At 41.6% G+C, this 15,938-nt stretch overlaps 1 protein-coding gene across 1 annotated transcript in view; it reads left to right on the forward strand.

The window, feature by feature from the left end:
* The window catches only part of MYO9A (myosin IXA), a 235,314-nt gene that overhangs the window by 34,635 nt on the left and 184,741 nt on the right, over nucleotides 1–15,938 (forward strand). The window contains exon 2 of the mRNA XM_058665444.1: nucleotides 11,444–12,354. Within this exon, the coding sequence (XP_058521427.1) occupies nucleotides 11,515–12,354 (840 nt within the window). The 5' untranslated portion in view covers nucleotides 11,444–11,514. The remainder of the gene's footprint in view (nucleotides 1–11,443; nucleotides 12,355–15,938) is intronic.

The raw sequence follows: 15,938 nt of genomic DNA on the forward strand, positions 1-15,938 counted from the left end.
AATTTTCTTTCAAAGACAAAGGAAAACTTTGCTGGGTGCATTATTCTGGGCTAACAGTTTTTTCCTTTTAAAATCTAGAATATGTCCATTCTCTTCTGACCTGTAGTTTCATCTGAGAGGTGAGTAGTGAGTCTGATTGGGGGTTCCTCTATATACTAGTTGATTTTTTTCATGTAAATATTTAGGGATCTTTTCTCTGTGTTTAGCTGAAGAGAGTTTGATTATCCTGTGTCATGGCGAAGATCATTTTTGGTCAACCCTATTGGGAGTTCAATGCCCCTCCTGTATTTTGTTATTTTTCATTTATTTATTTATTTTAATACATTTTTTATTATTGTTATTGTTTTATAATACAGTTTCATATTCCCTTATCCCCTCCCCAGTTCCCTCCCCCACAGTTCCACTATATCAGTACTAACATAAAGTTCTTCATACACAGTCATATGTCCATCATTGCGGGCACGGACAATGGCAGAGAGTCCAGAATCCTATTGTCAACATATAGTAAACAGTTTCATTGTAAGTCCATCTTTGTCTGAAAGTAGAAATGCATGCCACGCTACATCCTCACATCTGAATGTTAGTCTCCATTTCGCAGCTACCATACATCCCCTTAAATGAAAAGTCATGATTCAAAATCAACAATAGAAAGAAAAATAGAAATTTACAATGCCATGAAGTTAAATGAAATGTTACTAGATATGACAGTCTCCATTACACAGCTACTATACATCCTCTTAAATGAAGAGCCACGAAACAAAATCAACATCTGGGAGGAAAAAGAAATTAACAACATCAAGAAGTTAAATGACTAATGTGTAGCTGAAGAAATGAAAATCAAGAACCTTCTTGAAGAAAATGATGCCACGGCATGATCTATGAGTCATTGAATGATTTAATCAGAAGGAAGTGACATATTAATCAGAATGGAGTGACATATTCCAGATAATAAAAGAAAAAAATTGTCGGCCCTGGACAACAGATCCAGCAAAGCTTTCTTTTGTCTTTGAAAATGAAATAAAATTCTTCCACAGTAAAGAAAAGCTAAAGGAATTTGCCTCTTCCAAACCTGCCCTACAAGGGATACTTAAAGATGTTCTCTTCACAGAGAAGAGGAGTAGCACCTACCCAAACCAAAGGCAAACAGGAAGAACATCCCACTAAAATGACAACAGAAGACTAAACCAATGAACAACCCATTCCTAAAATGACAGGACCAAAGTACCACCCATGTATATTAAACTCTGAATGTAAATGGCTTAAGCTCAATTAAACGTCATAGATTAGTACACTGGATTAAAAACCAAAACCCATCTTTTTATTGTCTGGAGGAGACTCACTTCAACAAAGATCAGCAGAAACTATATCACATGGGTTTTGTTGTTTTCTGTCAGTTTCATCTCTTCAAAACACCTCCTGTATTTTGTTTCCCAATTCCTTTTTCAAAATTGAAAATTTTCCTTATTATATCATTGAATACATTAAAAAAGATTTATATATTTTTATTGGAAAGTCAGATATACAGCAAGAAGGAAATACAAAGAGAAAGATCTGCTGTCCACTGATTCACTCCCCACGTGGCCACAGCAGCTGAGCAGAGCTGATCCAAGGCCAGGAGCCAGGAACTTTCTTCAATGCTCCTTTGTGGATACAGGATCCGAGGCTTTGGGCCGTCCTCCACTGTTTTCTCAGGCCACAAGCAGGGAGCTGGAAAAGAGAGCAGCTGGGATATGAACTGGCACTCATATGGGATCCCTGATGTGCAAGCGGAGGATTTAGCCACCAGGCTACTGCACAGGACCACATTGAGTACATTTTTGAAACCAGCTTTTCTTTGTGTGCCTCCTAGAACTTCCATAACTCTTGCATTCAGCCTTTTAATAGTGTCCCTTAATTATTGAATGCGTTTCTTAGCTTAACTCAGTTCCTCTTCCAGCTTTTTGATTTTTCCTCCATTGTTGAAAGAAGTGTCTTTCAGTCCTGAGATTCTTTATTCTGCCTTGCTCATTCGATTATTGAGGCTTTCCACTGAATTTTCAATTTGCTTCACTGTGTATTTTATTTGTAATAATTCGGCTTGGTTTTGTTTCAGTGTTGCTATTTCTTGTGTGACATATTCCTTAAATTCCTTGAACTCCTGTTTGTGTTTCTTGCTGTTGATAAGAAGCTTTGTAACAAGTTTTTAAAATTCTTTATCTTCCATTTTCCTCCTTATCTTTCTCAGTTAACTCTGAGTTTTGCTCCTTTGCCGGGGGGGTGGGGTGAGGCATCAGTGACACTGATTGTGTCTCTGTCTCTTCTTCTGCTGTTGGTCATTGCTATTCTGGTTGGCAGGTTCCTCTCCTTATGGCCGGTTTCTAAACTGTGTTGCCCACTCGTCTGCAGGTTGATTTTATTCTTTGCATTTAGTAACGTGTGCCACTGCCTCCAGGGAGTTTCAGTCCTGGGCTGTTGTGCTAGGCTTCCACCATGTTCTTCATAGCTCCAGCTCCTGGCTCACCACTCTCCACCCCTTGTGACTCTGTGCTGTGCTCGCAGTGTTGCCTGCACAGCCTTTCTCCCACTCCTCGCTCGAACAGTGTGCAGGAATAGGGAGATGCCCGGTGTCTGAATGACAGGATCTAAGTGGTGCTGCGCTTGCTGGAATCTGTTGGCCTTCAGGTCTGAAGTCCACCTGGACCTTCCTGCTCAATGCTTGTGCAGCTCTCTGTTCCTTCAGTCTGACAGCTTTTTCCTCCTAACACCGCTTAAATAGCCTGCATGTTGAGTCACATTGCTTGGGCTCATGTCTGGATTCTGGCTTCCTGCTGTTGTGCACACTGTGTGGCAGCAGCTGATGTGTCAAGCAGTTGAGATCATGACATCTAGACAGAAGACCTGGGTGGGGCTTTTGGCTCCTGGCTTTCATCTCTCCAGTCCTGGCTGTTCCCTGGGAAAGCAGTGGGTGATGACTTGCACCCCTGCCAGCTGTGTGAGAGACCCAGTTGGTGCTGCCTTTGACATGCAGTGGTCCTGGCCACTGCAGGTATTTGGACAGTGAACCAGCAGATGGAAGAGCTGTCTGTCTGTCTGCCTTATTGCCATTCAGATCTTAAAAAAAAAGTATTAATTTATTTCTTGAAAATCAAGTTTTATTAATAGAACACTGCATTAAAATCTTTAGTTTCTCATTTTTTGTATTTTTAACAACTTGTAATTTAAGGCTACTCTGTATTCTGTTTTTGTTCTTCACCACAATTTTCTTCTGTAAATAGTTGCTTCTATTTCAGTTCAGTGAATTACATTATAAGTCGCCCTTTCAGAGCCATACCCTACAGCCACAGCAGCTCTCTTTCCACGTTTTCCTTTCTGTTAGTAAACTTTTGAAGAATCTACATTGGGATAGAAATCAAAGGAATATTAAGTAATTTTCTTGTAAAGGACGTAACGGTATCTTTTTGTTGTACAAATACCAGTTGTATATTTAATTCCTGATACACATTGTTTTAGTTTGTTCATATATTCAGGTTGTCATTTACCCCACATCATTTATTGAGTAGTCCACTTTTCCCTGTTGGTTTGAAATGCCATCTTTATCATATCTTATTCTGTTTATGATAAGGTCCTTTAGACTTTAAGGCTGTGACATGAAAGGTAGTACTTTATTCCCTGTCTTATAGGAATTGCTGGTCAACTCAAAGAGTTAATATTTGTCGAACTTACTTTTGGTGAAAGCTGAGATGGGATAATGATGATTTAGCAGAAGGCCAATGTTTTTTTTTCAAGTAGTTCATAAACATATATATATATATGTGTGTGTGTATATGTATATATGTATACACATGCACATACACTTATATTTTATGCATGTTTTTCATTCAGTATTGAAAACCTCTTTCAACATGTGGCATTACAAGCATCTCATTCAAATCTGTTTAATTTTTCAGTTTCGATAATGAATTTAAGTGTGAGGAGATATTTCTATATTTGAATCTATTTGGTTTTCCGATTTTGATAATGAATAGCAAGATAATAAAAGACAACGGAAGGTTATTTAGTTGTATTTAAAAACAAAGATTTTTCTTTCTGTTTTATTTGTTTGAGGGATACAGTTGGAGGTAGAGAGGGAGAAGAGTGACAAGTGAGCTTGCCTGTGTGTGCGTAGAGAGAGAAAGTGAGAACATCTGTCTACTGCCTCCCCACCCAAATGCCCCCAACAGCTTAGCCTGGGCCAGGCATAAGCCAGGAGTGGGGGACTTTGGGTCTCCTTAGTGGGTCATTGGGACCCAACTTGCTGTTCCTTTTAATTTTTTTTATTCATATAGAAAGAACAAACTTCATAGATACAATTAAAAATAATTTAAGAATTGTTTTTATTGGAAAGGCAGATTTATGGAGAGAAGAGGCATCCACTGGTTCACTCCCCAAATGGCTGCAAAGCCAGAGCTGAGCCAATCTGAAGCCACGTTCCTTGAGCTGCTTCTGGGTCTCCCACAGCAGTGCAGGATCCTAAGGACTTGAACCATTTTCTGCGATTTTCGCAGGCCATAAGGAAGGAGCTGGGTCAGAAGTGAGTGGCCAGAGCATGAGCCGGTGCCCCTATGGGATGCTGACCCTTGTAGACAGAGGATTAGCTGACTGAGCCATTGCACAGGCTCCAGATCTCAAGCTTGTCTTCATGTGTCTGTTGGCTGCTTATATTCATCCTTTGAAAAAAATGCTGTGTTTCGAGTATTTACAGTACAGAAGCTTCTTTGCCTGATGCAATTCCAGTTGTCTTCTTTTTGGTTTTATTGCCTGTGCTTCTAGGTTCTTATTCAAGAAGTTTGCCCGTGCCATTGTTTTGCAGTTTCCTTAATGATTTTTTTTTTGTAATTTGATTAGATCTCCAATCCATTTTGGATTGATTTTTGCATAAGGTGTAAGGTAGGGGACTTGTTTCATACTTCATGCAGAGGTACAATTTTCTCAACACTTTTTTTTTCTTCTTGTAACTTTTTGTTGTGAAGAGACTACCCTTCAGGAAGTGATTTTAACTTGATTCTGAAAGATTAGTTGACTGAAGTGCATAGATTTCTGCAGTTTCTATTCTGCTTCATTAGTGTACATATCTAGTTGTCTTTCCCCTTAAAGATCATTTTACTTAGAGCGAGAGAGACAGACAGACAGAGAGCGATTCTACAACTGCTGGTATACGCTCTCCAAATGGCCGCAAAGCCAAGATGTGGTTCAGTACAAACCCGGGAGCCAGGAGCTTTACTGGGGATCTTCCACGCGGGTGTAGGGGCTGAAGGCTCTGGGCCGTCCTCCACTGCTTTCCTAGGCCACAGGCAGGGAGCTAGATGGGAAGTGGAGCAATTGGTACTTGAATTGATGTCCATGTGGGGTGCTTTCCCCATAGGCAGGCAATTAGCTTGCTGCCATCACCATTCCGGTCCCTGTACCAGGTGGTTTGGGTGTAACTACCCTGCAGTATGAAATCTGATGTTAGGATGACTCTAGATTTGGTTTTGTTGTTCAGTATTGCTTCAGCCCTTCGGGGTTTCTGGTATTTCCATATCAATTTTAGGAAAATTTTTTTCTAGATCTGAGAAAAATGTCATTTTATTTGTGATTGCATTACATCTGTAAATTGCTTTGGATGGTATTGTCATCATGATAATATTCTTTGAATCCAAAGATATGGGTGATTTTTCCATTTTTTGTCACTAAATATTTTGTAATTTTCTTTTTTAATTTATTTTATTGAAAAATCAGACTTTTACAGAATGAAAGAGACAGAGAGAAAGATCTTTCATCTGCTGATTCACTCCCCAAGTAGCTGCAATGGCAAGAGCTGAGCTAATCCAAAGCCAGGAGTCAGGGGCTTCCTCCAGGTCTCCCATGCAGGTGCAGGGTCCCAAAGCTTTGGGCTGTCCTCTCCTGCTTTCCCAGGCCACAAGCAGGGAGCTGGATGGAAAGTGGACAGCCTGGACACGAGCTGACACTCGTGGGATCCCTGTGGATGCAAGGCAAGGATTTAGCCGCTGTACTATTGTTCTGGGCCTGATATGTTTGTTTTTAAGAAGTAGTAAGTAATAGATTCTTGATGTTTTTGTGAGAAGTGATGTTCCATAAAAGGTATACCAGAAGCTGCCTTGGTGCAGGGGTAAGGTGCTGCTTGGTATGCCCACATCTCATTGTTGGAGTGCCTGCATCAAGTCCTGACTCCCCTTCCAATGCATGTCCTGCCAGTGTGCGTTCTGCGAGGCAGCAGGTTGTGGTTGAAGTAGTTGGGTTTCTGCCATCCACAAGAAGCCTCCTGGCTTTGGCCTGGCCCAGTCTGTTGTGGGTATTTGGGGGAATGAAGCAACAGATGGAAGATCTGTGACTCTCTGCCAGTGTCTGTCTCTATGCCTTTCAAATAATAAGTAAACTACATGTTAATCTTAGTTCTCAGATATGTGAACCATCTAATATTAAGAAAGATGTGAATTCAGTCAGAAGAGCAGTTTGCTTGTATGGACCAAGCAAATCAGTGGGAACAGAGAACAGAGCCCAGGAAATTGATGGGTGTGTAGAATTTGCTTCATGACAAAGAGACATTTAAAATCAGATGATTCAATATGGTGTTGCTTCAGTTGCTAATCTAAGTTGGAGTCAATGAAATCAACAGACCTATTTAATAATATCTTGCAAACTGAATCCTACAAGCAAAATAAAGCTTAGACCGTCTAGAAGAAATTGTAGGATAACTCTGTGTGTGGGTGTGTGTGTGTGTAATTTAAGAGTGACAGAATGAGAGATGTTCAGTGTTTTGTTTTACTCACCAAATGGTTACGATAGCAGAGGCTGGGTCAGGCCAAAGACGGGCCAGCGACTCCATCCACATCTCCCATATGGGTACAGGGACTCAAGGACTTGGTCCATCTACTGCTGATTTCCCAGGCAAGGAACTGGATCAGGTTTGGAATAGCTGGGACTCTTAGCTGGTTCTTGGAATGGGGATGCTGACGTTACAGGCAGCTTAACCTGATGTGCCGTACCAGCAATAGGAAGAATTTGAAAAACTCAGTGAATGCTATTTAAGGGGTAAGGAATATTTTTATGCCAAGGGCCATTTGGATATGTGCAGTATCATTTACGGACCATACAAAATTAACCATTTAAAAATTGCCAACTATAGATTTATTGAATTTTGAGTTCTACCCGTGGTCCTGTATTGTGTGCTACTTTCCAGCTCAACTTTATCACATTGTAATTCTAACTTTGAGCAACTGTATAATCTTTGTGTACTTGTCTTCTCATTTTTAAAAAAATATTTATTTTATTTTTATTGCAAAGTCAGATATATAGAGAGCAGGAGAGACAGAGAGGAAGATATTCTGTCCAGTGATTCACTCCCCGAGTGACTGTAGCAGCTGGTGCTGCACCGATCTGAAGCCAGTAGCCAGGAACTTCTTCCAGGTCTTTCAAGCGGGTGCAGGATCCCAAGGGCCATCCTTGACTGCTTTCCCAGGCTACAGGCATGGAGCTGGATAGAAAACAGAGATGCCGGGATTAGAACCTTTGCCCATATGGGATTCCAGCACATTCAAGGCATGGACTTTAGGCACTAAGCCACCGTGCCAGGCCTTCATCTTTTTAAAGATTCATTTATTTTTATTGAAAGATTTTACACAGAGAGGAGAGACACATAGAGAGTTCTTTCATCTGTTGGTTCGTTCCCCAAATGGATGCCAAGGCCGGCGCTAAGCTGATCCGAAGCTGGGAGCTGGGAATCTCTTTCTGGCCTCCGACTTGAGTGCTATGACCCAAGGTCTCAGGCCATCCATCCTCCATTGGTTTCCTAGGTCACAAGCAGAGAGCTGGATGTGAAGTGGAGCAGCCAGAGCACAAACTGGAACCCATATGGGAAGTTTTGTGAATATAAATTGATATGTAAAATGCTTAGCAACATGAGTATAAATAAGCATGTGTTAAGGGTAAACTACTAGAAGTTCCTAATGTTTCTACCAAAAAAGAAGGCATAAGCAGTTAAAGATCACTATACTTGACTATTGGGAGATACATAGTACTATACATTGCAAAATAGAAAAACAAGGCATTGATTGGTAGGAGGTACTTGTTGCACTTGGTTGCAAATTGATTAATATTTAGGATATTTGTTCAAAGTAGCAAGAGAAAGACAGTGGATGAGCTGTGCCTAAATGACAGTTAAATTTACCTAATCGTCATCAGAGAGATGTAAAGTCCTGGGATATCATTTTTTAAAAATTTTCTTTGTATTTATTTATTTAATTGGAAAGTCAGATTTACAGAGAGAAGGAGATACAGAGAGGAAGATCTTCTATCTGCTGGTTCATTGCTCAAGTGGCCGCACTAGCTAGAGCTGAGCCAGCCCGAAGCCAGGAGCCAGGAGCCTCCTCTGGGTCTCCCACAACAGATGCAAGATCTCAAAGCCTTGGGTCCTCCTCTGCTGCTTTCCCAGGCCACAAGCAGGGATGTGGAAGGGAAGTGGAACAATTGGGATATGAACCGGTGCCCTGATGAAATTCCCGGTGCATGCAAGGCGAGGACTTTTTCCACTAGGCTATTATACTGGGCCCAAAGTCATGGGATATCATTTTACAGAGCAGATTGTCCGAAACTCAATTCTGACAAGATTGGGTTTTGGTATGGAGTGAGAAGAATCTGAATTTTTGTAACCTGGTTATGAAATATTCAATTGGAACAGCCATTTGGAGAATAGTTTGTTAATAGGTGGTCATGTTGGAGATAACCTAGATATAGCAGCTTCCTTATAGGAATAAAACCAAAAGAAATTCTGGAAAAGACACATGGAGAAACAAGTGTGGTATTTGTGGCGTGGTTTTAGTGTGTAGCTTTGGAAATCTGGCACTGTTCTGTAGAAGGGCAAGTCGGTTGGCGTGTTCTAGAGTCATACAGTGAGCAGTATTCAACAGTTACAGGTGGGCCCGGCGCAGTGGCCTAGTGGCTAAAGTCCTCGCCTTGAACACGCCAGGATCCCATATGGGCGCCGGTTCTAAGCCCGGCAGCTCCACGTCCCATCCAGCTCCCTGCTTGTGGCCTGGGAAAGCAGTGGAGGATGGTCCAAAGTCTTGGGACCCTGCACCCATGTGGGAGACCTGGAAGAAGATCTGGGCTCCTGGCTTCGGATCAGTGCAGCACCGGCCATTGCTGCTCACTTGGGGAGTGAATCATCGGACGGAATATTTTCCTCTCTGTCTCTTCTCTGTACATGTGACTTTGCAATAAAAATGAATCTTAAAAAAAAGAAAAAACAGTTACAGGTTGCATCAGCATTCCTCATCAGGAAAGACATAATGTTCTCCCATGTTTTTAAATTCTGAAAAAGTGATACAGTAATGTAAATTTTCTACAGAGATTTTCACAGTGAAATTATGAACATGTATACGGAATCAACTTAAGGGTAGTGGTTCTCTCTGCAGATCCAAGGAAGGAGCTGCAGGTGTGTCTCTAGTACTTGAGTCATTCATAAAATGATCCTAAGATGAAAGATATGTAACTTGTGTGTGTATGTGTGTGTGTTCTCTCATACTGTTTGAGAATTGTCAAATATAAGGGTAAAACAAAATTTCATGATTAGGGCTTGGCGGCGTGGCCTAGTGGCTAAGGTCCTCGCCTTGATCCCATATGGCCGCTGGTTCTAATCCCGGCAGCTCCACTTCCTCTCTGTCTCTCCTTCTCTCAGTATATCTGACTTTGTAATAAAAAAAAAAAAAAAATTTCATGATTAGAGGATCTTGAAAATGTGTGGTAGGGTAGAATAGAAGTATTTTAAGGTGTTTTCCATATTTTTAAAGAAGTACTATATCATCTTTATATGTTAAAGGGTGACATTAATGTAAAGGGAAGACTTGCCCGTACACAGGAGTGGCTTTTTATGGGTCAGATTGCTAATAGACATGGTAAGAAATAAGTGTTATGGGCCTTAGAAAGGCTGTGGGACATTTCTTCTCTATTGGCAGACACTGAGGAATAGAGATGAGATTAAAGCAGGAATAAATATTGAAATGTAGAAACCATTAAATAGAAGGAAATTCCTGTTTTTTAGGTGAGGTGTGAAAAACGTGTATATGAAGGTTGAGGAAATTGGAGTATTTATAGTACTTGTAAGGGGTGAAGTTAGAGCAGCATTGAGTAAAGACATGGTGTCTACTCGAGTGTTCTTTTGTCATCTTTGCTCAGCAAGTCCAGGGCAGGCTCTTTCTGCTGCTCTTAGCCAAACCCAGTTCTTCCCCACCTTCAAGGAGAGAGAGAGCCAGAGGCCAGAGTTCATTGGAAAGGTGTGTTATCTGTAGAGCAGATTTATCTCTTTTTTGTCACACCTTTATCTAGTTTAAATTTCTGTTTGTCTTATCTTAGTTTTGAATGAATTTCATAAAAATTTGTCCCAGAGCCTGGCACACTGGCTAAATCCTCACCTTGTGAGTGTTGGGGTCCCACATGGGCACTGATTTGTGTCTTGGCTGCTCCACTTCCCATTCAACTCCCTGCTTGTGGCCTGGGAAAGCAGTGGAGGACGGCCCAGGGCTTTGGGACCCTGCACCTGTGTGGGATACCCGAAAGAAGCTCCTGGCTCCTGGCTTCGGATCATCTTAGCTCTAGCCATTGCAGCCACTTGGGGAGTGAACCAATGGATGGAGATCTTACTCTTCTGTCTGTGAATCTGCCTAATAAAAATAAATCTGTGAAAATTTTTTTCACTGATGCCATTGTGTTTTTTTAAAAGGATTTATTTATTTTTATTGGAAATGGCAGATTTATATATAGAGGAGAAGAAACAGAAATTTTTGATTCACTGGTTTATTTCCAAATAGTCTGAATGGCTGAAGCTGAGCCAATCTAAAGTCAGGATCCTGGAGCTTCTTCTGTGAATCCCATGCATGAGCAGGTATCCAAGGGCTTGGGTTATTCTCTGCTGCTTACCTAGTCCATAAGCAGGGAGCTGGATCACAAGTGGAGCAGCTGGGACTCAGTCCCAGAGGTGGAGGTTTAGCATGCTATGCTACTGCACTGGCCCCTTGAATTTTTCTTTAAGAGATCTTAGTTGCAAAGCAGTTAAGTTTGTTTGACTGTCCTGTCCTTTTTTGTAATCAGGTCTTTAGTGAGGTTCTTCAAATGTATAAAGCATGGTTCTAATCCCAAGTACTTTGAAACATCTGTGGTTGCAGAGGAAAAACAATTTGTGTTCTTTGGCTTACGCCTTACTAATACAAACATTGAAATATATTTTTTGGTAAGTTGTTATTTTGGAAATTTCCTCGATTTGGACAGTAAACCTTCATATTCGGTCTCAGATGGTTTCCATTATTATTTCTATTCCAAAAGCTAGAACTTTGTATTCTGAAGGACGGAATCAGTGTGTTTCCTTTCTTTTCTGAATGTTAGAAGCAGTGTGCCATGAGACTTCTAAATGTTTGCCTTCTTCTTGTTGCAGCTGCTGGGCTGAGAAGATGGTCTGCGCCGTCCTGAAGACACTCGGTCCGTTCTGATGGGACTGGGTCCAATATGAGTGGGAGTGATGGAGGGAGACGACGCCTGGAGGACAGTGAGCACACACTACGGATCTATCCTGGCACGATTGCGGAAGGCACCATCTACTGTCCAGTTCCCGCTCGCAAGAGCTCTACAGCTGCTGAGGTGATTGACTGTCTTATAGACAGACTTCATCTTGACAAAACAAAATGTTACGTTCTAGCGGAGGTAAAGGAATTTGGTGGAGAAGAATGGATACTCAATCCAACAGACTGTCCAGTCCAGCGAATGATGTTGTGGCCTCGCTTGGCTCTGGAAAATCGCTTGAGTGGAGACGACTATCGCTTCCTTCTGAGAGAGAAAAACCTCGACGGGTCGATCCACTACGGTAGCCTGCAGTCGTGGCTGCGGGTGACGGAGGAGCGGCGTAGGCTGGTGGAGCGGGGCTTTCTGCCACAGCCACAGCAGAAAGAGCTTGATGACTTGTGCAGTTTACCTGATCTGAACGAGAAAACTCTATTAGAAAATCTGCGAAATCGCTTTAAGCATGAAAAAATTTATACCTATGTTGGCAGTATTCTGATAGTTATTAATCCCTTCAAGTTTCTTCCTATTTATAACCCCAAATATGTCAAAATGTACGATAACCACCAGTTGGGCAAGCTTGAGCCACACATTTATGCGGTGGCGGATGTAGCTTACCATGCCATGCTCCAGCGCAGGAGGAACCAGTGCATTGTGATTTCAGGAGAGAGTGGTTCTGGGAAGACCCAAAGCACGAACTTCCTTATTCACCACCTGACTGCTCTCAGCCAGAAAGGGTTTGCAAGTGGAGTAGAGCAAATCATTCTTGGGGCTGGACCAGTGCTGGAGGTAAGGACATAGAACTATTTTTCTTTTTCTTAAACACATCTTCTTAAAATTTTTAATTTTTAATATTGTTTACATAACTGAGAGGGATGCATATGTGGATCTGTAATTAGGGTAGAGAGGGTCTAAGTGTGAAACAAGGTGGTGGGGCAAATGTTTTTCTTGTTTTGCTCCTGAGTCCGCTGGGAGGGAAGGGGAGTTAGCTGGCTGCTCTTTGCTGTCAACCTGTGTCAGCTCCTAGGGATGGAGGCGGTCATTGGATGATACCACAGAGACACCGATATGGGAAGAGAGTGTTGTGAGGGTATTATTTGAGTAGTTTTGATCATTCTGAGATGTCATTGGCTTCTCTGGACCAGGGTTGAGGAAATCTTTCCAAGTCCACCTTAGTGCATCCACAGATCCAGATGCACTTGCTGCAAAGCTTAGGAGAGTTATCCTGCTTTTTCTGCATTCCAGGCTCTGATGGGATGTTTGATGTTTTCAGCTGTCATGTCCTCTGTGTGCATCTGGGTATGTTGTCTACTTCACAGGTATCAAGCAGTTGAGGAGGCCCAGTCCTGACACAAGCACTCCAAGATCAAAGCACATATATTGTGTGATTTTCCTTGTGGCTGGGTGTTTTTTTTTTTATACATTTTTACTATTATTATCATTTTATGATACAGTTTCATAGGCTTCTTGTATTTCCCTTATCCCAGCCCCAATCCCCCCTCCCACCTAGTTCCTCTATATCATTACTAAAGTATAGTTCTTCATACACAGTCATATGTCCATTGTTGCGGGCAAGGACAATGGCAAAGAGTCCAGCATACTATTGTCAAGATATAGTAAACAGTTTCATTGTAAGTTCATCTTTGTCTGAAAGTAGAAATGCATACTACATTGTATCCTCACATCTGGATATGTTAGTTTCCATTTCACAGCTACTGTACATCCCCTCAAATGATAAGTCATGATACAAAATCAACAATAGAAAGAAAAATAGAAACTTACAGTGCCATGAAGTTAAATAACATGTTACTAGATATGACAGTCTCTACTACACAGCTACTATACATCCCCTTAAATGAAAAGCCACAAAACAAAATCAACATCCGGGAGAAAAAAGAAATTAACACCACCATGAAGTTAAATAACATGCTACTAAATGACTAACGTGTAGCTGAAGAAATGAAAATCAAGAACCTTCTTGCAGAAAATGATGCTACTGTATGATCTATGAGTCATTGAAGAATTTAATCAGAAGAAAGTGAAGAGATGAAACTAACAGAAACCATCAAAACCCATGAGATATAGTTTCCGCTGATCTTTGTTGGTGAAGTGTGTCTCTTCTAGACAACAAGTAGATGGGTTTTGTTTTTTAATCCATTCTACTAATCTATGACATTTGTTTGAGCTTAAGCCATTTACATTCAGGATTAATAGGTATGGGTGGTACTTTGGTCCTGTCATTTTAGGAATAGGTTGTTCATTGGTTTACTCTTCTGTTGATATTTAATTGGGATGTTCTTCCCATTTGCCTTTGGCTTTGTTTGGTGCTATTCCTCTTCTCTGTCAAGAGAACATCTTGAAGTATCATTTGTAGGGCAGGTTTGGAAGAGGCAAATTCCTTTAGCTTTTCTTTACTGTGGAAGAATTTTATTTCATTTTCAAAGACATAAGAAAGTTTTGCTGGATATGTTATCCTAGGCCGACAATTTTTTTCTTTTATTATCTGGAATATGTCACTCTATTCTCTTCTTGCCTGCAGAGTTTCCTGTGAGAGATCTCCTGTGAGTTTAATTGGCATTCCTTTATATGTCAGTTTTTTTTTCACGTACACATATTTAAGATCTTTTCCTTATGTTCAGTTGAAGAGAGCTTGATGATCATGTGTCTTGGTGAAGATCACTTTTGATCAGGCAGGCGTGTTGGGAGTTCTGTGCCCCTCCTGGATGTTGTTTCATAATTCTTTCTCCAGATTAGGGAAATTTTCCTGTATTATTTCATTAAATATATTTGTAAAACCACTTTCTCTTTCTGCACCTTCTGGGACTCCCATAAATCTTCTATTAGGCCTCCTAATAGTGTCTTTCAATTCTTGAATACGTTTTTTGGCCTGATCCAGCTCTGCTTCCAGCTTTTTGTTTGCTTCCCCCTGATGACAGGAAATATCTTCCAATTCTGAGATTCTTTCTTCTGCTTTCTTCCTTCTATTTTGACGCCTCTCCACTGTACTATTTTTTTTTTTAAAGATTTATTTTATTTCCATTACAAAGTCAGATACACACAGAGGAGGAGAGATAGAGAGGAAGTGGAGCTGTGGGGATTAGAACCAGCGGCCATATGGGATCAAGGCGAGGACCTTAGCCACCAGGCCACACTGCCGAGCCCTCCACTGTACTTTTAATTTGCTCTACTGTGTTCTTAATTTCTGACATATCAGCCTTGATTTGCTTTATTGCTGCTGTTGCTTGTGTAAAATATTCCTAAAATTCTTTGAACTCTTGTATGTGCTTCTCATTGTTGATCAGAAGCTTTAAAATGAGTTTTCTGAATTCTGTGTGCCCTATTTTCTCAATGTCTTCCTCAGTTAACTCTGAGGTTGGCATAGGGTTTTGCTCCTTTGCAGGGGATTTTTCAGTAATATTCATTGTGCCTGTGTCTCTTCTTTTGCTCTTGGTCATTGTACTTCTGGTTATCAGATTCTTCTCCTTGGGGCAGGTTTCTAAGCTGTTCCATCCACAGGTCTACAGTTTGATTTTACTTATTGCAGTTGGTGCACAACTCTTTGCCTCCAGCCAATTGTGCTACTCCCTCCAGCGAGTTCCATGTCTGGGTTTTTATGTTAGAACTCGGTAGCCCCAACTCCTAGCTCACCACTCTCTACCTCCTGTGATACCGTGATGGGCTGCACCGTTTTCTGTACCTTTCTCCCACTTCCGGTTGGAGCAGGTCCTAGGATTAGGGAGACACCAGGTGTCCTATATAGTTAGGTTGTTGATGGCGCTGATCTTGCCAGAACCTGTTGCACATTAGGTCTGGGTGCCACACGGACCTATTTTTACCCGTATGAAGCCATAGTCAGTATTATTTTCCTGTGGGACCAGTGCAATCCATGGAGCTCAGTGAATTCTCGCGAGCTCAGCACATGTGCAGTTCACTGTTGTGCCCTGCAGTCCTAAAGCTTTTGCCACAGTGTACAAAATGGCACCTGACGTACCACTATTAGAGTTCTTGATCTGCTGGCTGTCAGGTCTGAGGGCTACCCTGACCTATCTTGGGTGGAACCTGTAGAATGCCGTGTTGATACAGTTCACTGAGTCAGAAATGAGTTCACTCCCAGGTCAGCGTATGCTCAGTCCTTTCCCTTGCCTTTTCCTCCTTATGCAAAATGGTGCCCAATTTGGCTCTAGGGGGCTGACTGGGCTGTGAAATCCACCCTGTTCTCATACTTCCCGTCTGGGATCTGCTGCTCTGTCTCTGCTCCTGGTCAAATTAAACGGACAAACAGGATGGACAGTTCTTTGTCTGGGATCACCTCCCAAGCTCCCAGTGTGAGTCCCTTCCCACCTGGTTGCTGGTGGAGTTCTGGCTGCTGGTGG

The sequence above is a fragment of the Ochotona princeps genome, chromosome 6 (genome assembly GCF_030435755.1).
Source record: "Ochotona princeps isolate mOchPri1 chromosome 6, mOchPri1.hap1, whole genome shotgun sequence".
NCBI lineage: Eukaryota > Metazoa > Chordata > Mammalia > Lagomorpha > Ochotonidae > Ochotona > Ochotona princeps.